The sequence below is a fragment of the Chiroxiphia lanceolata genome, chromosome 5, assembly GCF_009829145.1.
Source record: "Chiroxiphia lanceolata isolate bChiLan1 chromosome 5, bChiLan1.pri, whole genome shotgun sequence".
Classification (NCBI taxonomy): Eukaryota; Metazoa; Chordata; class Aves; order Passeriformes; family Pipridae; genus Chiroxiphia; species Chiroxiphia lanceolata.
The window spans coordinates 50,408,525-50,433,892 of NC_045641.1; the positions used below are offsets into that span (position 1 = coordinate 50,408,525).

At 49.3% G+C, this 25,368-nt stretch overlaps 3 protein-coding genes across 5 annotated transcripts in view; 2 read left to right on the top strand and 1 right to left on the bottom strand.

Annotated features, from left to right (window-relative positions):
* ACO2 (aconitase 2) overlaps positions 1-12,710 on the bottom strand; it is a 30,681-nt gene extending 17,971 nt beyond the window's left edge. Inside the window, exon 1 of one of the 2 annotated variants that reach the window (XM_032689633.1) lies at positions 12,623-12,710. Coding sequence is in view for 1 of the 2 variants with exons in the window: in XM_032689631.1 (XP_032545522.1) it covers positions 4,264-4,299 (36 nt within the window). In the remaining variant the exon portion in view is untranslated. Of the gene's footprint in view, positions 1-4,263; positions 4,377-12,622 lie in introns of those variants that run through there. The other variant, XM_032689631.1, reaches the window with a different exon arrangement.
* Positions 4,350-11,073, top strand: PHF5A (PHD finger protein 5A). Its single transcript, XM_032689641.1, has 4 exons — positions 4,350-4,698; positions 5,801-5,824; positions 7,197-7,363; positions 10,359-11,073. The coding sequence occupies exons 1-4, from the start codon at positions 4,647-4,649 to the stop codon at positions 10,446-10,448; spliced, it is 333 nt and encodes a 110-aa protein (XP_032545532.1). The 5' UTR covers positions 4,350-4,646; the 3' UTR covers positions 10,449-11,073.
* Positions 12,711-16,284: 3,574 nt separating the features above from the next.
* Positions 16,285-25,087, top strand: TOB2 (transducer of ERBB2, 2). 2 transcript variants are annotated; one of them, XM_032689636.1, is made up of 3 exons: positions 16,285-16,522; positions 18,141-18,231; positions 20,651-25,087. In XM_032689636.1, exon 3 carries the CDS (start codon positions 20,737-20,739, stop codon positions 21,757-21,759), a length of 1,023 nt encoding a protein of 340 aa, XP_032545527.1. In that variant the 5' UTR covers positions 16,285-16,522; positions 18,141-18,231; positions 20,651-20,736; the 3' UTR covers positions 21,760-25,087. The 2 variants fall into 2 exon arrangements, with proteins under 2 accessions (XP_032545527.1, XP_032545525.1); XM_032689634.1 differs by lacking the exon at positions 18,141-18,231 and having other exon boundaries at positions 16,286-16,522.
* Positions 25,088-25,368: the final 281 nt, after the last annotated feature.

The window sequence follows — 25,368 nt, forward strand, 5'->3', positions numbered from 1 at the left end:
ATAACATTTGTTAGCATATTTCACAATAAGAAGTTCAGGAAAGCTAGGTGAGGTCACACTAGCCAGCACACCAGCAGTAAGGGTGCCATTTGCATTTTTACCAAACCATCCTAAGCCATTACACACAGCTTTTGGTAGGAGCAGTACACACCTACAGCAGCTGCACACCACTTTCATGAAAGAATATCTGAAGAATGTGAACCTGGTGGTACAAAGAGGGCACTGCTCCTCCAGGAGTACAAGGGAAGCCCAGTCATCAAATTTCACTGTACTGCACTTTAAGCTTAGAGCTTCCAGAACCTGTCACAGGTGTCAGACTTGAGACATTTTGTTCTTCCACCAGGAGAAAAAAAAAAAAACAACACCCAAACCAAATCAAACACCATCCAGCTTTTCATTGTTTAACATACCTACTACGTAAAGCTGAACTTTACCTAGTAGCCATGTAACTTTTATGTTTGCTTTGTTCTGCCTTTTTTCCCCCCCTAACTTAAGCATTTACCCAGCAATGTCTTTACCTCACAATATATCCACTGTCTCGTGAAAGTCTCCAACTGCTGAAGTGGCTGGAAAAGACACTGAGGGATTTAATCACTGTTCACGGAAAAATAATTTCTTGCCCAGACCAGGAAATGTATTTTGGTTTAATGCAGTAATTTCTCCTTACTTCATCATACAGAAGAACAGATATGCAAATTAAAGTAATGGCAGCGCCTTCATAGCATCTTAGTCTTGCCTGGGACCAAAGCTGATTATAATAAAAATCTGAAGCAAGGTCTCCAAAAAGAGGTACAAAGAAAGTTTTCAAACAAAATTGAGATAAAATCCTTTCAGTTGAACATACATGTCCATGTATCTTTTTACTTCACGAAATAGCACGATGAAATGTAGTATTTATTCAAATACTAAATAAATACTCAGCTGGTACTCACAGAATTAGCACTACAAAGTAATGGATTTCTGCTTGACCATAACTGCAGGCTACCAGAAGCAGGAAGGGAGTTTGTTTAAGGTGAAGGATTCTGTCTGGACATGGAAATTGGCAAGAGAAGTCTGGGAAACCAAAGGTGTGTTTCTGTAATGGTCAGTAAGACTGGGGGAAAATCATCACCTAGGTCAATCAGTTTCAGGAGACTAGAGAATCACTTTTGTCTACATAAGACTTTTAAAAGGCACCTATCAAAAAAGTGTTATCTTCATTTTACTAGGATGTAAATCTAATCCCATATCTCTACTCTGTTGGGAGTTAATTTGATTCAATATGGTTGTTCTCATGTTGACATCCAGCAAGCCTGAGGCTCCACCACCCCGACCAAGTAACAGCATACACTGGCTGGTTCAAAAGTCTGATCTCTCCTCAGAAAGAATCCACAATGTATCACTCATCACACTTGTCTGTTCTCTCTGCCTGGTTTTTTATCCATTGCATCCTCAGAAACAGAACTTGGCAGAACTTAAATCTTGGCAGAACTGCAAGATAAGGGAAAAGTCACAAGCCTAACAGTTCCCAGCTTCATTCCCCCTCCCTCTTCCCAGAGCAAGAGGCAATGTAGTAATGCATCGAGGGGCTTCCATGGTGCTTTTTTACTGAGTAGTGAGAAGCACCTTGCAACCAACAGCCAAGGGAAGTAGGCAGCCAGTAATCTATACATTTTCCCTTTCATCCAGGAATTTCCAGGCTGACCAAACAGCTGTCAAGTGATCTCCTCTTACCTGGCATTGAATCCATTATCCCAGCATGAATGTCTGTGTTCAGATTTCAGTAAAAGAAATGGCAGTAATCATTACAGGGCTCCTAAGTCTACTGGTATTTTACCAGGTGAAAAGCTTCCTTAAAAGACACAAGAAAGCCAGCCTATGAAATGGGTCATTATTTTTGAAGTCTCTGTCAGGAAGCCAACATTTCTCTTTACAGATTTTAACCTAGCTATCTCACATTTAGCTCAATACAGTGAATGGTCCAGATGCAAAAGGAGTCTGAATTCAGAAACTAACTTGCACTTTCGCAGCCGATAAGGCAGACGAGTCCAGTAAGCAAAAGCTTATGTTCAAAAGAGTAGCAACCACATTACGTACACTCCTATCTGGGAAATCGGTCCTAGAAATCCCAGCTGAAACCCAAAATACCATTTTTTCTCATCCTCCCTGATCTACGAACTCTGGCCAAGTTTCCAACATTCACCACGATTCAGCCTAAAAAGAAAAGCAGAGTGGTATAATCAAATTGTAAATGCAGTCTAATTTTCTAGACCCACCTACAAAGAGCAACCAAAATTATGGTTCTGAAGACCAGTTTAGCCCAGGTCAACACTGATTTTTGCCAGCATACACAAAGCTACTCATACATAATTTCAGTACTTACCTACGATGCCTTCAATAAACCGCTGATATTTCAGGCAATTTAGAGTTTTACACTCCTCTCTTTAAGTCAATCCTCAGCCAACGTGGCTCGAAAAATGGAATGCTACTAAAAGCATTACCTCAGATAGGCAGGAGAAAGATCTTGACCCTTTCAGGCTATTAGAACTATGCTTTAAATAGGACATTCAGACCAAATCGGGCTAATTCTGGCTTTTTTCCCCTCAGAGGGAAGCTTTTTATGCAGCTCCAGTTCCAAAACAGTTCCAGGACAGGAGGTGGGTAGAACCAATGTTAATAACATGTGCCATGGTCAATGCTGGCATTATCACAGTGATTGGTGAGATGATGCTCATATTCATTAACCTCTAGACAGCTACAACAGGGGCAAAAAAAAATTGCCCCCTAAAGAGATCACCTAGAAGCATGTCTGATTACCATCACAGATTTAGTCCTTCACGGGGGGGGGGAAGAAAACATGCATCCTGAGCCTGGTAATAGAAGACAACCTCCCAGAATACTATATTCCTCACCCTGACTGTGCCAGCACAGCCTTTGTTTTACATTATACCACATTATTTTTAGCAAATGACTGCTCATTCTCATGCAGTGTCACACCACAAAATGAGAACCAATTAATTACCCTAATAAAAGACTTGCCTGCATTTTATGAGTAGTCATTTCTGTTCAAAGTACAAACTAGAAGCTATTTAACAATTAAGAACAAATATACCAAGTTATATTTGAAGTGGTGCTATTCTGTGACTTTTTCTTAAATTAAAAAAAAAAAAAAGTTATACTTTCCTAAAACACCTACCTCTAAAGTAAGGAAGTAATAAAAAAACAGAATTAAGATTCACAAAGTACTTTCAGAATACTAAGAGCTAAACAAGCTCTTACTTTGGCTCCCTAAGAAAAGGGAACACATTGGCCAAGGTCACAAGGGGCAGACTGAGAAGTTACACTGCCTGCCCTTATCACATGCTCTACACTAAGGGGGGCAACCATATCCCTGTTAGCAGCCTTAAAAAAAACTACTGCACATGATATTTGCCTTCCAGGTTTTGAAAGATTATGAAAACTTTATTATTGACTACATATTAAACACAGCAATCTCTCAAGGAAGGGAATCTCTGTGGCAAGTTCATATTACAGGCAAATGTGAGTTTTAGAGGTCATGACAGAGAAGACCTATGAGACACATTATTACCACCCCGGAAAATAAGAGCAGTTTGTGTGCCTGTCCCATCTGCTTTTCCAGCCTTCCTAGGTCCCGTTGATATAGAGACCCTGGTACCTTTGTCACCCGGAAGCCTCTGTTCATATTAAAAATAGGATATTTGAAGCCAAGTAGCCAAAACATAGCTCGCTCGAACAAGAAGTCACCTTGTGCTGCCCCACACTAATAAGGGGAAGCAATTGAAGATGAGGAAAGAAAAATGCATGCCCTGGGAAAAGGCTTTTTATTTCACCGCTAGGCCCCGCGCCCACGGGTTCTCCGCCCCGCTGGGCCCGGGGCTCTGACCGCGGTCCCGGCCCAGCGCCGCGGGGTCTGTGCGAGCGAGGAGGCGGCAGCGGCGCCAAGGCCGCGTCTCCACCGCTCCGGTCACCTTGCGCTCACCTTGACGGCCGGCCGGGCCCAGCGGTGGGAGATGCCCTGCCCCAGGGCCCGGGCAGTGGCCGCGCCACCGCCACCGCAGCCTCCCCGCCATCGCCATGGAAACGGGGCGCGGGGCCGCGCAGGGGACACACTGACCTACACGAGGAGACGGGGACGGCCCAGCCCAGCCCGGAGGCTGCGGGCAGCCGCACTCCCGGCCGCCTGGCGTGCAGTACCCTTGTCTCTGCCGCGGCGTCCACCGCCCGCCCCACCCGGTGCCCTTCCCACCCGGCGCCGCCGCTCACCCTAAGCCGAGCCGCCAGCACGCAGTACGGCGCCATTTTGTTCACTGACAAAGATGAAGTCGCGCCGCGATGGCGTCACGCGGCCCCTTTTAGGGCTCCGGCGCGCGCGCGGGGGCGGGATCGCACGGGTCCTGGCAGGGGCACACCCGTCACAAAGGAGGGGGTCCCGGGCTGTAATGCGGGGCTCCCCTGGGTGGGAAGAGTCGGGTGACGCAGCAGCTCCCTGAGGAAGGGTTTATCTCGCAATCCCCCCGCGTTTTTCAGCTCGGCGGCGGCGCTTTCTCAGACGCAGGACTCACCCCGGCCAGGACCCGGGGGTGGTGCGGCCGTGAGCGCTTGGCGGGGCCGCAGCAGCAGCAGCGTCGGTGTGGCGTCGCTTCCCCATGGCCAAGCATCACCCAGACCTCATCTTCTGCCGCAAGCAGGCGGGCGTCGGTGGGTCCCGCGGCATGGGCACGGGATGGAGGGGTCCCCTGGCCCCTTTTCCCGCAGCGGGGCGAGTAGGAGGCGCGCGCGCGCGTGTGGGGCCCGTCAGCGGCCGTTGGGGGCGCGCGCGGCTGTTAGGCCTGAGCGGTGGGGGAGGGGAGAGGGGGCTCCTTCCCTCTTTTATTTTCCTTTTATTTCGCTGCCCTGCCGTGCGTTATGGGTCCACAGCATTTGGAGCATCCTTCTGGCTGCGAGATAAGTTATTTTCCAGGCTGTATCTGAAATACAGGGAAGGAGATTTATCCATGTCGCATCTCGGTCAGAATTTGCGCAGTTGAGTCTTAAAGAACTCTTAAACAAGGTTAGAAGTTGAGGCATCCCTTCCAGGTTTTTTGTCGCTCCTTGGAGAAGCACATTTAAGAAGCAGCTTTCTGCGAGATCTGTAAACACAAAATATTCGGCTGCACTGTCCAGAGGAAACCTCCTTTTAGAACACGCAGTCCTTCTGTGTTGAAAATGAATCTGACAAATCTCTTGTCTCTCAGACCTCAACTGAATCACTATTTAGTCTTTGTGAATGTGGACATCTGGTCTTTGGAACTTGATATTTATGGTATTTATCCAAGCTCCTAACACCATGGCTGTGAGTTTCCTAGACAAGTGACAAAACTTCTAAGATACATTTAACTACTTTCATGTTCTGAAGTGAAGAAAGCTATTTTGGCTGCCTTAAGTAAACACTTGATTCTATTATTTTTCCTCTCATTTAAACCAGTGTAAAAGCTATGCCAAGACTGCTGTACAGGATTTCCTTCAGTCAGGCACGTTGGCTGTGTTTGAAATGGAATAGTGAATGTAGGTTTTCGTACTGCCAATGGGTGTCATTGTGTGTTCACAGTGCATTGAAACTTTGATCTTGGTAAATGTCTCTAGGAGGATATATATTGCTTATTGTAAATATGTTTGTACTTATGCTCAAACTGTTTCTGTGGTTTACCTGATCACTGCAGAAGATAATTATTTGACATTCAACCTTTAGAGTTACTTAGATTTTTCTCCTGCTTCTGCCGCAAATAATTTTTTCTTCTTTTTCTTTTTTTTTTTTTAACAGCAATTGGAAGACTTTGTGAAAAATGTAAGTATAGCTTCAACATGTAGTTGCTTGAGAGCATGGTGTCGTGGTTAGAGTATGCAGTTTGGATTCAGAGGTTGGATTCTGTTTTTGCTTTAGCCACGAACTTGATGTCATTCTTTGAGGTGGGAACAACGCCTGCATGTTGCAAGTGAAACTCAAGGAATACTTAAAAAGTTATGAGCTCAAAACACAAATGCAGTTCTAGGGTATGTACTGCCAGCATTTCCAGCGGCTGAGGCTGTGGTGACTACTTGAATGGGTCCTTGTAATCGGCAATGCAAAAATATCGGCCTCATCATTTCAAAGCATGGGGGGAAAATGGCTTCATCATACCTCGAGAAAGGTTCTTCCTTCTGTCTGTAGAAGAAAAAATGGAGAGAGAACCCCTAGAGTTAGAGCAGGGAAACCCCCCCCCACAGAATCAAATGCCAGTGTTCAGCTGTAAAAGGGAAGAAAGATCTGTCATTAGATCCTTGTAGGGGAACAAAAGAAATAAGGTCAGTAGCTTGTGACTCAAAAATAGTATGAAAATAAGTAAAGTGGGAGAAGGATGGTCTGAAGCAAAAGATCATTTTCAAGAGTACCTGGCAGTGAAACAGATTCCCATTGGTAATAGCTGAGGGCTGTCACGCTGGAGATTTAAGAGCAGGTTAGGTGAGCTGTTTGCGGGAGTCAGGATTAGATACCTTGGGAACTGGTAATAGGATATGAAGCCTTTCATCCGTAGGTCAGTGTTTTGGATAAGGCCCAGCACGGCAGAAACTGGCAGTGGCATGTGATGGCTCCTTGCCTGTATGATCTGAGTACTTGAATTTCACCCAGTTCCTTGTGAGAGAGCAAGAGCAACTTTGTGAAATGGCTGTTTATGCCAGTTTACCTTTTCTTTGGCCTTCTCATGGATGAAGGATTAAAGGGAGCATGAGTACAGTCTCTTATCTCTTTGAGGACAATAACTCCATACTTTTGTTGATGTGGCACTGTGGGAGTAGTTTACACTGCTGCTTCTGTGTACGTAAGAATAGTAGTCCTACCGGTACAGCATTTTTTTCTCAAGTGAAAAATTCAGGAAAAGTAGTAGCACAATCTAAGCAAGTGTTGGCTAATCACAAAGAAGTAACTTTGGGTTTCTTCTCTGATTGTGAATGTATGAATAAATTAAAAAAAAGCCTCAAATGTGGCAGGCTACTGGCCCTTGTTCCTCTCAAGTCTTAGTACAAATACAAGGTTGTGCCCTGTGCAAGGTAAATTTCTGCAGTTCATTTGTCTTATCTTTGAGTGTACAGGCAAGTTCTTTCACTAGGAAGCTTTTTCTCTTTGATGTGGGGATGGAGCAAAGGACGTTCTGTAACCAAAGGCTCTGCTGTGCTTGCAGGTGATGGCAAGTGTGTGATCTGTGACTCCTACGTGCGGCCCTGCACCCTGGTGCGCATCTGTGACGAGTGTAACTACGGCTCGTACCAAGGGCGCTGCGTGATCTGTGGAGGCCCAGGAGTGTCCGACGCCTACTACTGCAAGGAGTGCACCATCCAGGAAAAAGATGTACGTTGTCGTCCCAATTTTACTTAGTAGCCATGCTTACCTTTAGGGGGCTTAGAGCTGCTGAAATTAGCGTTGGGACGTGGGATGCTTGGCACCGATTTGCAGTACCTCATACCTTTCTTCCCGTGTTGATAGTTCCCCATGTTTGCAAAGCATTTTGAGATATTGTAGCATTTTGAGGTATCATAACTCTCTTTGTCCCTAAGGACCTCTGATTATTTTGCACACTCACAGTTGTTTCCCCCACACACTGCTTGTTACCACTTCAGGTTGTTACCTTACATCTCCAGCCTAGGTTTCACTAGGGTCAGAAATATTCCAGACACTGCACAGGCAGTGGCAAAAGCAGCTTCTCACTGCAAGTCCATTATCATCCACTGACCAAGAGGACATATGGTACTGGAATCAAAACCTTTGTTTTCCTTTGGATAGCAACATGAAGTTAGTCTTAAGTGTCCAGTGACTACACTAGTAATTGTGTTTTACAAGTTTAATGCCTCTTGTATAATTTCAGTGGCATACAATTTATATTTTCTTATTCTTTTTTGGAATGGTCTATACTGTAGACATCTCTCTGCTAACACTTTTTGGTGTAATGGTCCCTTTTGTCTATAGTCATTGCTGTAATCTTTTTATAATCTTGTGCTGAAAGATAGGCACTGCACATGTGAAATGAGGCAGCTGTTCACCTCTTCTAAGGCTTTTGTTAATAATTCAACACAAGGAGTGCAGGACATGAAGAACTGCAATGAAGTGTTATGTTAGAAAGACCTCAGGGAAGAGCAAGAACATGACGTTTGCAGTTCCAGTATTCCCAAAATATGGGCCTGATAGCTGTTAAAGTGTCCGTTAAAGGTTGCTTGGGTTTTGGTGCTTTGCAAATGTCATTTCATACACACCCTAATGACAGATGTGCTGAGAGAATGGTTCAGATTGATTTACAGGAGTGTCCTCAGCTGACTGAGTTGCTGGTTTAATTCTCTGCAGTGCCTGTGTATTCTCTAGAGGCCTTCAGCTAAATCCAGGACAGGGGCAGGTCTTCATTTGAATTTAGTCATTAGATCTAACAGGAACATAATCTTTTTCCATACCTAAATATGGCTATAAGTGCTGGGATGGTGGTGCTGCCTCCTACTTTAGAAATGCAGTGAGAACCAGTAGTTTTCTTCACTTACCTTTGGAACAAAGGCACCTGGCTTCATAAGTCATGAGTAAAATAGGCTTGGTTTTATTTTTATCAATTCATATGGATTTCCAACAAGTGTTTTTCATAACCTAAGCTCACCTTTAGCTTATCATGTCTGGTTCAGGTGTGAAATAGCCAGCTGCTCTGCAAGGGAGGACTGTGGAAAACAGAGCTAGAGGAGAATTACAGATCTGGGGTATTTTGACACCTGGGTGAAGGTTGCTGTGAGCGAAGACAGTTGATCTGTAGCAGCAAACTCAAATGTTAGGTATTGCTGCAGATCTGAAACAGACATGATTGAGTCGCAGGATTGAAAAGTGTTGGCACAAGTGTAGGGTGCCCAGAAAGAGAAAAATTAAGTGTGCTGCTACCTGTCACAATTACGGTCTCTGGTGCTGATGTGAATAAGAAAAACACGGAAAGAGCTCTCTACCTGAAGCTTTTACAGTCCAAGCACTTCCATCATTCTCAGAGGAAGACTGAAAAAGATAGTGAAGCAAGAAAGCAAATACTAAAATGAAGGGAGGAGGTGGAGTGCTACTGGGCACCAGGCAAAGGGCCTGGTTACTCTCAATTCATTAGTTCTGGTGGAGGGAGGAGTGAAGAACTGCTTCAGTCTGCAGGTAAGGGCCAGAATCCCACCTTGTCATCCAGTAAAAGTAATCTTTTCTTGGGGACGGGAGCATGCTCATGTGCTGCCTCCTTAGGAGGAGGTGGAAGAATGAACAGAGCCCTGCAATAACGCTGTCAAGATTGTCACAGACTCCCTGGATCGTGGGAGACAAGGCTTGGAAGAGTCCTACTATTGAGGTTCAAAATCAAATAAGGAGACAGTAGCTAGAAATGGGTTGTGGCAGGTGTATGGGGGAAGGTTGATTCTATTCATCACCTCTCCTGTTATTTCTACCATGCAGACCTTCCCCAGCAGATTATATCTCTGGCACAGGAGCTGGACAGCTTGGGTGCAGATTCTGTAGCATTTGACATCTGCCCAGAGGCTTTCTAAATCTAATGCGCTCAGGCTTACACATCAGCCAAGGATACACGTTCCTCTGCCTGCTGGGCCCCTCACAGCTGCTGTGTCCAGCCACAACATTTTGCTTTTAAGAATTATGCAGATGCTGGGCTCAGGTGGCCCATGGACAAATGGTCCCTAGTACACCAAGAGGTGCATCTCTGATTTGTTTTTTCAAACACACCTCTGAGGTGGGTCTCCTCCACTCCCCTTGCTTTTCTTGTGGCATTTTTTCTCACAATCTACTGGAATTCAGGTACAAAAACTTATCTATGTAGCTGCTGTGGGCAGCTGTCCTCTGATGACCATACAGCCTCTGCAGTAATTGATCCAGGAAATCTGAGATTCAGTTCTGCTGTCACAGCTGAGAGGGTCTCCTATACACAAGAATGGCTTGGTGACATCTAAAGCAGCAAGATTCTTTTTGACTAAGGAGGGGAAAGGTTATTCCTCTGGGCCCGATAAATCCTGTTTATTCTAATTTAGAAAGAAATCAGTCTTGAGGCACTGAGCATCCTTTTCATTAAACTGCTGATGTTATATGAGCTGTTTTCCATCTCAACCCTGAGGAAGAGAAAGTCCTAGAGTAATCCTGAAAAGGCATCCATACTCTTCTCTGTTCCGCTGTCTTACTGGTAACCAGCACTGGAGGGCAGTTTATCTGCCCAGCTGTTCGAAATATGTGTTGAGGACAGGGTGAGGAGCGTGGGAACCGAGAACCTACTAGAACTATGCAAATGATGACATTGTTCTGTGTTTGTCCATCTCCTAACCTACATCTTCTCTTCTTACAGAGAGATGGTTGCCCTAAGATTGTCAACCTGGGCAGTTCCAAGACAGATCTTTTCTATGAAAGGAAAAAATACGGCTTCAAGAAGAGGTGATCCTATCTGTTCATGGCTATACCTCCTGCCAGGTTGGCAAGAGGGTCTTGGAACATCGCTGGACTTTACTATTATTGAAAACCGGTTGATTATGTTTTTCTAAAGCAGTACAGATTCAGTAATATACTTGGGGCTGGAGAAGTAACAGACTGAATGACGACTGAAACCTGATCAGTACCAATGATAAGCGAGAGCAGATGAGGATTACTGTCTCTTGCCTTTGCAGAAGCTCTGCAAGTAGTTGCTTCAGCTTTCTATACAAAGCCTGGTGGGCAAGCACTTACGCATGGAGGAGACTCTCTCGGTAAAAAGCAAGTGTTGTTTCAGATGTGGAGAAAGACTTTGTGGTTGTTCTTACTAGGCTATTTGAAATTGCCCCATGCATCAGTGTTGAAGAACAGAGCACCAATCCCATGTGTCTGCTCCCCTCCTCCATTCCTTCAGTATATTTCCATGCTGCCCTGTTTTGTAAGGAACCTGCTCATGGCTGGTGCCTTCCTAGAGAGAGCACAGCTGTTCCATGTTTTCTTTGTCAGATTAATCCAAGGCCCCTTCTTGTAACCATTTCTGTAGGATGCATACCAATAAAGCTTTTCGTTTGGGTTTTTATTTTTTGTACAACAAAGATTTCTCTCTGGTTCATTCTGTGCCTAGCCTCTCTGGAGCTTTCTGGGGACATGCAGGATTAGCCCAGCTAGCCCTGCACAATGGGTTATCTGGTTTCTGACAGTGTCTGCTTATGGCCACGTGACCTTGCTGCAAGGAGCTTCAGGGAACGGCTATCGCTTTTGTCTGCCTGTGATCCCGGCCACTGATCATTTTGTCCCATAGCGTGAGGATCGCTGAGCTTGTAACCCTTATCCTAGCTAATACGGCTGTGGATGTTGTTTCACCATGCAAACATCCAATCCTTTTTAAAACCTACTAAGCTATTTGACTCGCTATCCTGTTCTTGTGAATAAGTTAAAGCCTTCCCTGCTGTAATGGGAAACCAACTATTGTGTTCTGGGCTATTGGCCGTGTGCGTGCTGGAAACCAGAGGCTGCTTGTTTGTCAAATACCAATACAGGCTAAAAGCAGTCTGTCGGCTCAGCAGAGATCTGGAAATGGGCGCCTTTGTGCAGAAACGGAACTGAGCTCCCTATGGGTGCGTACACTCCTCAGAGGGTTAAATTAGGGTCATAGCTCCCTGTGCCCTGTAGTCTTTAAAGTCCTCCTAGTCTGAGCAGAGTGTGTGCTACAGTAACAGGGTTGTCTTTGCATGGTCTTGGGGTACAGAGCTTGTTCTGTGCCTCTTCCAGGATTTCAGCTGTTCCCCTGAGGCTAGTAGCAATTCCTTTAACTCCTCTCTGGCTTAAATGCCTCTTCTCCTGCTCTAACTGTTTAGGTGTTTCGTGTAAGAGTGAAAACAAACAGATAAGTTGTGATCATCCTTCCCTTAAAAGTCATTTTTCCCTGCTGCAGCCGGCTTTAGCTATGACTGGCCCTGCAGCTCTCTCAGCCACTCCTCCCTCTCCTGCCCCCCAGCTATTAATTCTGTCAGGTTTCTCTTCCAAGCTTTTTGCAGTCCTGAGAGTATCTGTATGTCTTCTTCCCTGCACCATGGTTCCCCTACACAGCTTCTTGTTAAGTTTTTACTAATGTGGATGCCATTTGCCAAGAGATTCAGAGAAATCTGGCTCTTTGGTTACAGCAAACCCACTCTCTCAAAGTAGTTCTACCTGAATAAGCAACTGCCTCTTGCTCCAGACTGGTAAGTCCATGTCAGAGCCATTATCAGCCATGTTAAATTCTGTATTTCTTTAAAAGCACGGCATGACATGCAGATTTTTTGTACCTGGAACTTTATCGCTTCAACCAGAATTTATCACTTGCCCTCAGTCAGGCCACCCAAGTTATCACACTAGGAATGCGGGTTTGTATGTGGTTTTTTTTTCTTCCCTGGAAGTTTCAGATGACAAAAGTTTTTTGGTGAAGGTAGAGAGAAATGAAGTTAGGAATTATGTTTTTGTCTCAGAAGTATCGTCCCCTGGTGCAGGGACCCCTAGAAGAGCTAATTTTAGAGCAGTCCTTGTTCCTAATCATTTAGCAGGATCAGCCAGGCAGGGGTTGCTGTAGAGATACAAGTTTCCCCATCCCTTCCCCCATCCCCAAAAACGGCTAAGCATACTTACTTTCTTGGCACTCCTGATGCCCTCACGCTGACTGCTGGATATATCGGTCTGCGTTCTGAGAGTTAAGCTGCCATTTCTAGTTGTTCTGAGTCACTGGGCAGGTGGAGAGAGGGAGGGACAGGCTTTTTCCCCTCTGCCTTGTTTGCTCAGACAGCTCTGGGGAGAATGCCAAGTGCTGCTGGTGCTCAGATCAGTTCAGCACCGTTGCTTTTCTGGTACTTTCAGAGCATGGATGAGACCTTGCCCTGAAGCTGCTAATTCAGACAGTGGTAATGGATACATTTCAGTAGCCCTGAAAAACAGCCTTGCTTGCTTGGTAATGGTTTATGTTCACCAGTAAATGATACCCAGGCAGGGCACCTAGAAAAGTGCAATATTTTTTTACCTAAATAGATTTTAAAGTACTTGGCCAGGAGAAAGAGATTGCCTTGCAGTGTTAGAGACCAGAGCACATGCTAAAAGGGCGAGCTTCCCCTCAGGGGGGATATGAGACAAGACACATCCTGCTGTGTGCAGGCCAAGCTCTGGAAGGACTTCATCAGACCACGAAGTCTTAAGCTGCCAGATTCAGGGGCTCCCTGGCTGCCAGCTACGAAGCACTTGCATGGCAACTGCAGGGAAGGGTGGGAGGAAGAGGGACCACTTCGTCAATGTGGCAGCTGAACTCCTGTGGTGCTGCTGCCTGCAAATCCTAATGAAGCTAAATGTTATCTTCTTGCTGTTACTTTTCTAGGTAGGGTTATTTTTTTTTTTTCAATCAAAAGGATGTTGTGTAATAAGTAAAAAAAAAATCCCTTAATTTCAAATATTTACATTGAAGGAGAGAACATGGGACCTCTTGGCCTATTAGGTAATTGGCCTCTGTTGCCAGTACTAACAAGTGCGTTCTGAAATGTAGGTGTTCCCTGTTACACACCCCTTCAGACCAACTGCCAGCCACAGCTACCGCTGAGCTCAGCAAGTAGCTCCGTAACACACTTCCAGTCCTTTGAATCACCTAGACCTCGCCTTGACAAAGCCCTTGAGCCCCAAGCATTACTTTTCTTTAAAAAAACAAACCAAACTAAAAAAAAGGTAGGTGAAGGCCTGAAGTCTGCCTGTGAGCTTTCCCGGCAGGAGCTGTGTGGACAAAATCTCGCTTCTGAAACCCTGTCTGCACAGGAGCTGTTATTTTCTCATTATGGGCATCAGCTGGAGATGTTCGCCTTTTCCAACAGCAGGAAAGAATTTTTCATTTCCTTGAGGCTGTCATGTGAATTGAATGTACAGAGGATTCAGGGTACGGCAGTGTTAATTACGCCCGATTATAACCTGACTGCCCTTCCTTGACATTAAATAACCCAGCCAAACGGGCTCTGTCCGGCAGCTTGGCAATCCCTCCCCTCCCCGTGCGCATGTGACGCTGTAGCTTTGCTTTGACGTAATAGCCAAATGGCTGGGAATGCAGGAGCAGATACTGTGACAGAATTCCTCTACCTGCATGTGTACCGGGGCGATGCCATAATTAAAGGAGCATGGTCAAGGCACAGGTATTTTAAAGAGTTCTAATGTGTGACACCCTCTTAGTAACACATTATTAAAACAATAATAGAATTTTAGAAATGTAATTGCCTTTTTTTTTTTTTTTTGCTTAATGATGCTAAAAATAGCTCAGTCATTTTGATTTCCTGGTCTCTGGCTGACAGCATGATTTTGTTTTCAGCAAAGCAAGGGAATAATAGGGAAAAAAAAGATGTGTTCTTTTGTAACTAAGTTCCTTCTAAAGTAAGAGTGATGAAAAATAAGACTGTTCATAATAGCTCTCACAAATCTTCCCTTTCTCTTCTCCCTTCTCCTGCAGAAAAACAAACCAAACCAAACCAAAACCACTTAGAAGTTGTTGGTTTTTTTCCTTTAATCAGTGGGAAAATGAGCAAAGCTGGCTGCTGTAATGCTGTAGCTGGGAAGGAGCTTTAACAGATTTCTTAATGCATGGCATTGGCTGGCCTCAAAAGAAGTACTCTTCTGTGGCAAAGGTAAAGGGTTCCTGAGTGAACAAGGACAAACCAAACCCAGAAGGATGCTGAGGCCCGTTGTGGAAAGGGGACAAGAGAAATACTTTGCATTTTTGCACTTGGGAGATGGTTGCCAGGCCAGCAACCCGTGTTGCAACAGGGACCATAGTAATGCTTGGGTCACCAAGACCGGTTCTCCCTGCCTCTCTGCTTGTGTCAGCACTGAGGAAGATGCCGGACACATGGCTGGGAGAGCCTGGAAACACTATTCTTGGTGTCCCTTCCACTAGTTTGGAGTTTTACTCTGACCAAATGCTGCCTTGCGTGTGGACAGCCAGAGCCCTTTTCAAGTGGTGTGCGTGCAAGGTGGTATGACCTTGGACTGTAAAATACACGTTCTAGGGGTGCCCTTAGGCATTTTCTTCATTTTCCCGGAACTAGTAAGGGGTCTGGTTTAAAATACAGCGTGCGGAGCTGTGTGTGGGAGCAAGTGCCTTCAGCCTGCCAGCAGGCACCTGCAGCTCAGCCTCTGGGGGTGCAGGTGCCCGCTATTGGCCCCTGGCCCCAGGGCTGTCCGTCGCCACGGCCGTCCTCCCCTAGGGCACCACGTAACCCTGAGCCTGAGAACGCCCCGCAGTGCGGGACGGGGACAGCCGGGACAACACAGGCCGCGGCCGCCCCGGCCACTACATCTCCCGGCGGCCCCCGCGCCGCGCCGGCACCGCCTCCCGCGCACACCCCCCAGGCTCACTGGCTGAGGCAGCGCTCCAATCCGGAGGCGCCGCCGGGCCCGGCCGGCCAATGGGGAGGCTGTTGCTAACACGCCGCAGTTATTTTTAGCTCGACCGGCGCTCGCGCATCTTGCGGGTCTCCCGTCTCCGCCGCGGCCGGGCCGGTCCTCCTCCGCTGGGGGCGGAGGCACACGGGCGTGCGGCGACAAAGTAGTCCGGGTGCCGGAGGGCGGGGAGCGCCGGGCCGGGGGGCGGGTCCGCGGAGGTGGCCGTGGTGCCCCTGCCCTTCCCGGGGTAACACCACCGGCGCGCCGGGCTTGGCCTTGTCCCGTTGTCCCCGGCGGAGATGGGCCCGCAGCCCCCCGGGCTCCCCGCCGGTGTCGGGGTCCGGGGGTCCCGAGGGATTTGCAGCGATAGAGGGAGTCGGGGTTCCCCGTGGGCACCTCTTCCCGAGCTCTCCCGCTATAGCGGGGCTGGGGCTCCGCCACGGGGGGTTTTGCACGTGGGGCTTTGCACGTGGGGCTGGGGGCTGTGCGGGGAATCGTCCCCGTGCAGGGAATTGTCCCCTGGGGAGCCCCGGGGCCGGCCCTGCTACTGAGCCGGGGCCTGACAGCGCCCGTAGTGCGCGGAGGCGGAGAAGACGCCGGACGGTCCCGTCCCTCCCCGCTCCGTTCGATGGCCCAGGCGATCCCCCCCCTCCCCCGGCCTCGGGCTAAACCGCTTGGGGAAATCCTCAGGTCAATCCCCGCTAAGCTGCCTTCCGCCCCCTCCCTTCCTTCTCCCGCGCTCGGAGCCGGGACACACCCGGTGCCGGGGGCAGCACAGGCGAGCCCGGTGCCCCCACCCGTCCCGGGGCGCCGCGGGAGGCGGAGGGAGGGGGAAGTAGTCCCGGCCCGCCCCCCGCGGCCGCATCACACGGGGCGGGAGCGGATCCGTGCGCCGAGGGGTTGCTAAGGGTGAAAGTTTGCCGTGAGTTGGCTCACTCGGGGCCAGGGCGCGGGCGGCTGCGGGGACAGCGCACCGCCAGCACTACCGCAGCACCGGGCCCGCCCCGCGCCGCTGGGGACAAGGCAGGGAGGGGACGGACGGGACGGGGCAGAGCAGAGACCCGACGGCAGCGCCCACGGCCCCCGCGACAGCCGCCAGCAGTCGCCGGCCCTGGAGCCGAGGACGAAGTAAGTGGGGCCAGGGGTGCGTCCCTCCCCCACACCCCTTCTCGGACCGGGGCTCTTAGCGTCCCCTCTGAGGACTCGGCCTGAGGGGGCTCATCGCCCCCTCTCCCCGCCCGGGGCGGGCGATTTGCCCGTCCGTGGAGTCACCGTGCGGCTGCGGCCCCCGGGGGGATTAATGGGGCTTCAAGGGAGGGGAGTGAGGATGAAAGTCATTGGGTAGGGGACGCTTGGAAGTGCCCCAGTTGACCATTTTGTTTCCTTCACCCCAGTTTGAGGTGGGGGGGATGCGGCTCAGCCCCAGCGGCCCCGAAAAGAGCAGGCTGGGCCCGGGGCAGCGGCAGCACCCTGGGCTGCCGGGGGATGTCGCCGGGGTGTCCTCCTTCCCGCACGGCGGATGCAGCTCCCGCGAGCTCCGGGGGAAAGAAGCCCGGCGACAACAAAGACGCTGCCGGGGCTGGGCTGGGCCGCCCCCCCCCCCCCTTCCATCTCAATCCCCCTGGACACCCCGATCCACGGTGCCCCGCCGGGTGTGCGCGGCCAGGAGCTTGCCCTTGGGGACATGTCCCCTTCCATCCGAACGCTCTGTTGGGGACCGTGTTTGCGACCCCGCGTGCCCCACCGGGGGGACGGGGACAGGCAGCGGGGAGGGGAGAGGGAGGGGAACGAAGGACATGGGGCTTGTGGCCTCCCAGGCTCCGTTCCACAGCCGTGAAGGGGGGTCGCAGCTGCGGGGTGGGGACGCGCCCGCCCGTCCCTGCCGAGAGGGAGGGAGGGGAAGGGAAGGGGAGAAGGGGGCGGTTGCCCGGCGGTCCCGGGCCGCGGGGCGTGTTCCCGGCCGTGGGCAGCGCCGGGAAGGGCGGGCGGGACCCAGTGCGCATGTGCCCTGGAAAATTTTGTGCCCTGCCCCGCCGAGGGACGCGCCGGGCCGGGCGCGGGGCGCGCCGGGAGCCGCAGTCCGGGAGAAGTAGGTCGCGGGGCGGGGAGGGGCGGCGAGGAACTACAGCTCCCGGCGAGCCCGGGTCGGCCGGGGCACCGGGGATGGCCGCGATACCGGGGACGGAGGGGGCGGCCGGGCTGGTCCCCGCGGGGCGGCTCATCTGGCGGGGGGGGGGGCGTGCTCGGAAGGGGGCCCTCATTCCAGACGGGCGTGTCCGGCCGTGGGGCCGCAGGCCCCCCGGGACAGTCTGCTCAAGTCCTGAGGTGGCGGCCAGCCCGTTCCCGGGACCGGAGCTCCCTCGGGAGCTCGGAGGGATACTCGCAAGGTCACCCGCCGTGCTGGCACAGCCAGAAGGAGAGGGCGTCGTTCCCATGCTCGCTCTCCCCTGATGCAAGTGGTGGTTTGGCTGCTCTCCTTCAGCGCACAGATAAAGCGAGGGGTCTGAAGGGTGTCCTGCGTTCCCTCCGCAGAGCAGAGGAACAGCTCTTTGTTCCCTGCCGGCACCTCGATGTTCTACCCGTGTACAGTGAGCCTTTAGTTTGGAAATGCTGGCCTTTATGGAAGACTGCTCAGAATACCTCTGGCAATTGTTTTTTAGTAGTTTTTTATCTCTGAGCCATGCTGCTTCAGCTGGTTTTTGTCGTTGTTTTAATTTTATTTTATGATTATTTTATCACATTTCAGTGCAGTAGAAAGAGATTGAGGGAATCCTACTGGAGCACATCTTACTCTGTCAACAACCTGAAGAGCCACTGACTTTTTGTGCCTTTAGCAGGTATCAGTCGTATGCCACTACCTTGGCAGCTCTTGATGTTATTAGGCTAATTAAGTTATTCTTTTCATAATAATTAAGGTACAGAGTACTCCCCTTTTAAGAAGGGGGAGTACTTCATAAAGAAAAAGAAAAAGGAGGTAATGATTTATAATTGTACCTCCTCGCTGCTTTCTGCAGAAACTTGATGAAGATCTGGGCTCACCAGTGTATATTGAAACATTTGTGTTGCAAATAGGGTGGTAACAAATTTTGGCTATTGCTGCTTTCCTAGTCTGTAATTTCTGATTTCCTAATAGATCTTGGATCTAGATTAGTATTTATCATGAGATGAAAAGATTTACAAACTGGCTGTTCTCTCCCTGCTTAATTTTCTGAGATCTCAAGCTGTACTTTCTTTTGAATGTCTCAAAGCTAAAGACGTGAGAGGGCTCCATGTAATTCCCCCTTGAGATAGTATGGGCTGCATAAGCTCTTGTTAGGGTTTAGGTGTGCTCTTTCAGAGAGTTGTTTTACTGTTTTTTGTAGAAAAGGCTCCACCTCTGTGCTGAGACTCTTGCCTTCTGAAAATGGCTTCTGCTCACTGTTTTCCAAAAAACTCTGTTTGCTTGTTTCTTTGGTGTTCATCTCTTTTTACTCAATCAGGTCTTAGTGACCTACCACAATTTGTTACATTACAGTAATTCCTTAAAGCAGGTTTTAAAGGTGAGACTTGTTTCCCACTCCCTCATTTGTGTTTTTTCTTGTTGCTGAGTCAAACCCAGAGGGGATTCCTTCCAGAACTGTTCTTCTTATTGGTGGACTTGAAGTGTGGGATCTGTTTCTGGTTACCATCATCCTAAAGCCAAGCCTCTGTGAACTCAGACAGTAAAGAAAAAGTATAGAATTCACACCCTTTGTTTTGCAATAAAGCCTCAAAATACTTGAGGGTTTCTTTAAAATTTATTTAACCCTTCTGTCCGCTAAACTAGACCAAGCAAACAAGTCTGGTCAGCCTTTTTTTTCCTTTCTTCTGACCTAGGCCAGGGTGGATACCTGGCCGTGCTGCTGTGATTCCCAGTTTTTCAGGGGAATGCTGACAATGTATGTTTGTACTCCATCCCCACCCCCAAATAATTAGCACATGTTGTAAACATTGGCTTTAGTGCTGCGTGAGAGCATCCCTGAAGCCCATTTTAGGAAGACAGTTGAACACGGTGCGTCTGTTTGAGCAAGGTGAGGGTAGCTGAAGACAGAGTGGCCTCTGACTAAGCTGCCAATTAAAAACTGGATATTCTTCTTCCCTCTAGAGAGGTGTGGAGGCTACTGGAAGTGTGCTTCCTCTTAAAATATCTGTGGGATTCATCTTCTTTGGATGAGTGACAGAGCGTAATGCTGACCTACCTGGTTTTTTTTTTTATACTCAGACAAACATTGTTTGCAAATTTGTGTATAGTGGGAGAGTTGAGTGTTGTGGTTTTGCATCGTGCTCTTCTGGGTTCTCTCCTTTTCAGAGACTTCCTCACGAGGGAGGGAGAGAGGGAGGATTACTTCAATCTTTGGCAAGCAATTTCAGTTTTTATTAAGTAGGTACCTGATCCTGGCAGAGCTGCTCATCTTCCCGCTGTGCGGGGATAAGCGATGTGAACTGTATTAGACAGGCTGTTGGCACGTGTGTATTTTGTGACCCCTACACTCATTCCCCGTCCCACTCTCCCCCCCCAGCTGAATTAAACTGAGATTTTAGGTTTGTAGCTAGGCAGAGTCTTCTCTGGGTACACTTAATAAGACACCTGCCTGCTGGTCAAAGAGGTAGTAAACACAGGCCGGCAGCTGGTGCCTCAGCACCCTCCCTCGCTCCTTCTCGTCCCTTCTGTGCTTGTGCCAGCAGGACGTGGCACCTGGCACAACCACCCGGCCTCCCAGAGGAGAGGCTGGCCCTGCTGTCCTGAGCACAAGCAAGTCTCTGCACAGGCTGCTGAGTGAGTCACGAGGCTGTTCAGGTGCTGTGCTTGTGTTCTGGAGAGGCTGGTGCAGGTGAGCCGTGCTGGAAGCAGCTGAGTGCCAGGGCACGGAGAGGTGCGTTAGATGTGCTGAAATAGCTCTGCCAGAGCAGACAGTTGCCTGCTGGGTTTCAGCAGCAATGCTTGGCAGTGAGGTGAGTGCAATGTATGTACCTGTGTGCGTGTAGTAGCTATGCCCTTATTTATTCTGAAAGAGGAGCAGGGAGACTCCTCCCTACAAGCATCCCTCTGTTTTGAGGACCAGCAGATTTGTGGTGATTCTCCTAGAGAGCTTTACTTCATGTTAGTATTTGTGCAAAGTGCTCATTCTGCTTTTGTTTATGGAAAACGTTCACAGTTTGTTCACAGTTGTTTATCTCAACAGGTGGAGAGCTGTTGTGTTCTCTAGTCTTCATCCAGTCTTTTCTCTCTTTCCTTAGGTCTATTTGGAGCCAAATCTTGTCTATGTTCCTGTCACTTTGTCACTTTTAATACACTGCCCTGACTTGCTTGCTGCGAAGAGAGTATGCATCTAGAGATCAAAGTTGCTCTTAACTTCATCATCTCATACCTGTACAACAAGCTTCCTCGGAGGCGGGCAGACCTGTTTGGTGAGGAGCTAGAACGCCTGCTGAAGAAGAAATATGAGGGCCACTGGTACCCAGAGAAGCCTCTGAAGGGATCTGGCTATCGCTGTGTTCATATAGGGGAGACGGTGGATCCGGTGGTGGAGCTGGCGGCCAAGCGGAGCGGGCTGGCTGTGGAGGATGTGCGTGCCAACGTGCCAGAAGAGCTGAGTGTCTGGATTGATCCTTTTGAGGTTTCCTACCAGATCGGCGAGAAGGGCACTGTTAAGGTCCTCTACCTGGATGACAGTGAGGGCTGCAGCACCGCAGAGCTGGACAAAGAAATCAAGAGCAGCTTCAACCCCGATGCCCAGGTATTTGTTCCCATCGGCAGCCAGGACAACTCGCTGTCAAACTCTCCATCCCCCTCCTTCGGCCAGTCACCCAGCCCCACCTTCATCCCTCGCTCTGCGCAGCCCATCACTTTCACCACTGCCACTTTTGCTGCCACCAAGTTTGGCTCTACCAAGATGAAGAAAGGTGGAGGAGCCGGAGGAGGGGGCGGCGGAGCAGGGGCTGTGCAGCAGCCAAGAATGGTCAGGTCTCCCACCACCAACCTGCTGAAGCACAAGGGCCTCTCCCTGTCTATGCACTCTCTGAACTTCATCGGGAGCGCTGGGAGCCAAGCCTCGCAGTCACAGCTTTCCCCCAATGCCAAGGAGTTCGTTTACAGCGGCGGGTCACCGGGAGCCAGCAGCCTCTTCTTCGATGGTGTTGCCAGTGAGAGCCAGGCCAGCAGCATCCCGCCAGCATCGCAGTTCAACACCAGCACAGGTGGTACCTTTGATATGGCTCAGGTCTTCGGTGGCAGCACCAATAGCCTCTTTTTGGAGAAGTCTCCCTTTGTGGAAGGACTCAGCTACAACCTGAATGCCATGCAGTATCCCAGCCAGTCGTTCCAGCCTGTCGTCCTGGCCAACTGAACACAAAGGAAGGAGAGTATTTTGGGGCAGGGAGGGAGGGGGGAAACAAGAACAAAGCAAACAAAAAAGAGGGAGAGAAAAGAAAAATAGAAATATACAGAAAATATTAAAATCTTATAAATATAGGTTCTTGGGAAAAGAGAGAGCTCAGTGTTGTTGCGCTGTGCTGGCAACGCTCCTGAAGCACTGAATTGTTTTTTAACTCAGTCCCTGTGCTTTTTTCCTACTCACTTTTTTACTCCTTAAAATGAGTCTTGGGATTTTTTTGGTTTGTGTTCCCCCTTCCCCTACCCTAGCCCAGGATCTGGTGCAACTGTAGGCCACAGTGCTTCTGATTCCCTGCACCACTCCCTGCCCCGCACTGGACACAGGGTCCTTCCACCTGGGTGTGGGGATGTCATCTTCATACCACGGTGCTGGAAGGAGGGACGGGGAGAGGATGAGTCAGTGTTGGTGGAGATGCGCACTCTTGTTGCGTGCCAGCCAGAATGGGTGGGTGAGCTTGCTTCTTCTGTTACGGCTCTGCATGTAGACGGAGAGCATCTACTCGCTGTGCCCACGGGCGCAGACCGTTGTGCTGTTGTGGCTCCAGCCCGAGCTGGCGTCAGCTGTTCTGTCTGTGTGCTGAAAAGCACTAACTCTTCTCCTTGACCGTCTCCCAGCACATCGCAGGCAGAGCAGAATATTACTGTGAAATGGCTTCTCCCTGCTCCCTTCGTCATCTGCGCTTCCAGCCGCAGCTACAGGGGTACAGTGCTTTGAGCTGAGTGGCTCTGCTTATTGTCCCCTTCTGCACCCTGAGCAAGGGGGCTTTTCTCTGCTCTCTCAGGGCTGCCTGGTCAGTCTGGGTGACAACCCTGTGGTGTGGAAACACCACCCACCTGTCCCTGTGGCTTGGGGGAGGTGGCACTGAACCAGCCAGATCCCACTTGGATCCTGCCTCCACTTCCCAGATGTTCTCCCCAGCAGCAGGGGCCAGCATCCACCTGGAGTGGCCTCTGAGGTCAGAGTTCTCATTCTCTGCTGTGAATTCATCTTCTTGGCTCTGAGAGGGAATTCCTTCGTTTTTGGTTAGCGAGGCAGCACAACTTCTGAGGAAGAGAAAGGGTGATGTTGTTGAAGCTGCTGTCTTGAGTGGTACTTTCAACCAGACAGGCACCAGACTAAATCCCTTCACCTGCCCTTCTAGAGGAGCATGAGGAGGTGGCTGATCTGGTGAGAAAAGGAAGCACTTAGCATAAATTTCTCATTCCAGCTAGATCACATAGCATGGACAGCCGCAGGCTTAGAGCAGAGCTGGGACGGGCGCTCTGAAGGTGAGCAGCCATCCCAGCATGTGAATGTACGGTGCCTCCTCACAGTAGGGCTGGGATCTGGGAATGCCCCTGCAGCTTTCCCCAGGATGATGTGCTGCAGTCAGGCAGTAGTGGCTTTTCAGATTGGTCACTTCTGTGTCAAGGACTCCAAAAGCCACCTTCACAGGAAGCCAAAGGAGGGCTGCTTCATGCCCAGGAAGGGTGGAGGCTCTAGATGGGAAGGGAGGTCTCCTTGGAGCCTGTTGTGTGAGCGTGGAAGTGTGCAGAGGAGAGATGGAGATGATGAAACTCCAGTCTTTGAAGTTCTCAGTTTAAAAGAAAAATAAGCTTTTTGCTGCCTCCCAGACGTGGGGTTTGGTTTTCTTTTAATGATGTTTTGGAGCACATTCTGAAACCCACTCCTCTTGCACTTGTGGAACCAATGTGCTCTTTCATGAAATCCCTGTTTCAGGTGAGATGAGCTTGACCTCATGCTTTTCCCGCTCCCTTCCCTTGAGCTGAGATGGAGGCACTCCAGCCTTTTTGTAGTTGTGTTGACAATGAGCCTTTGCAGAATGTAATGGGCTGTCCCAGGGAGACTGCCACTGCCTGGAGCTCTTCAAGGAGAGTTTCCAATGCACCCTTCCCTTCAGTGGGTGATGGGGCATGTGCCCAGCATGGATTCCCAAACAAGCTGCTTGCCATTGAGCTGTGACCAACACAGCAGGTGGGCAAGGAGAGCGAAGACCAACCAGCTTCCCCAGTGCCCGCAGCCTCAACCCTGCGGGTTTCCAGACTAGGACAAGTTGCTGAGGAATGGCCCAGCTGTTGGGTTTCCTTTCTCTTTTTTGAACCCTTCACTTACAGATGTTACCACTGCCACCCAGTCCTTCTCCCTGGCACGGTACTGCTGGGTGCACCCCGCTCGCTGCACTGGACTCTGAGGGGTGCTCAGCCCCTGATGGCAGGACCCGGTCCAGTTGCCCCCCACTGTCCCCACATCTGGCAAAGCCTCCTGTGAACCACTGCCGTGGGACAGCGTGCTGTCCTCCAGCACAAGGAGGGAGAAGAGAGGTGGGGACCCCCCCAGCCACCTGCTTATGTGTGTGAAGCTTTGATGCCGCTTTGCCCTGCCACACGTATAATACCTGCTTTAAAAATAGTGGTGTGAGTGGAAGGAGGAAAAGAGGAGGGACCAACCTCTTTGTATCTTAAAAGGAAAAAAGCGTGCTTCAGAAATGTTCCTTCAGCGTCAGGCAGCAATGGAAACTAACGGCCTTTTCAGGTCTTTTCTAGTCTTGGATGTAGGCGTTAAGCTTCAATTTTATTTTTTAAAAACCTGCACTAATTTACCTGGTTTCTTAGGGAGAGAAGAGAGAAGATTTTTTTTTTTAACTTTTATTTTTTATGGGTTTGTGTTCTTTTTGTTGATGTCCGTTTGTATTGAATAATTTGCTACATTTGTAAAATGTAAGAGGTATATATAATATATGTATATTTCTAACGTAAAAAAACTGTAATTTTTTTCTTTTCAAGATTTTTTCTTAAAAAGAGGAGAGAAAAAAATATTTTTTCAGGAAAAAACTTTAAAAAAAAAAAGAAGTGGTGAAGAGTCCTTTCTCCCCACTCAGCTTCCCTCCTTTTCCTCCCACCCCTCTCCAAGGAGTGAATCGTCAGTTGCCTTGTGGGAGAGGAGTGAAAGAGGACAGAAGTCTGTATGTCTCCAAGTGGAGGGTTTCTGTGTGTGCTCTGCTTGGGTTTCTTTTGGAGAAGGGGGCTACTGAGAGGGGGAGCCAGGGGGTTGCTGTCTTTCTTTTTTTTTTCTTCTTTTTTTTTTTTTTCTTTAGCGAAGGAGGAATACAATCAGAGTTTTGTATTCAGAATGTTGTGCAATATTTTGGAACGGGACATTGGTGTGTCTAGAGATTTAGTTAAAAACAAACAAAAAAACCCCACAAAAAGGTTGATCAAATCTGTACAGTTTCTATTGTTCCAGATTTTTTTAAGTTTGTATTAAAAGCATGATATAATAACTGGTTGTTGTGTGGTGTGTGCTCAGTGGGAAGAGAACACCTGTGCTGTGTCTGGTTTTGGGTGAGGAGGGATGCGGCCGCCTTTGGATGAACTGGTGCTTGGTGTTGGCCTGTGCAGGCAAGGTCACTGGTTTGGGGGGTGCTCGGCAGAGGTTTTGTAGCGTTAGGAACAGCTCAGTGATGCCCAGGCTTGAGCAACATGGCCAGGGCAGCTGTCTCAGTGACCTCTCCCACAGCCAAGAATAGCAGCATATAGGAAAAAGTGGTGATGTGCCTGGCCG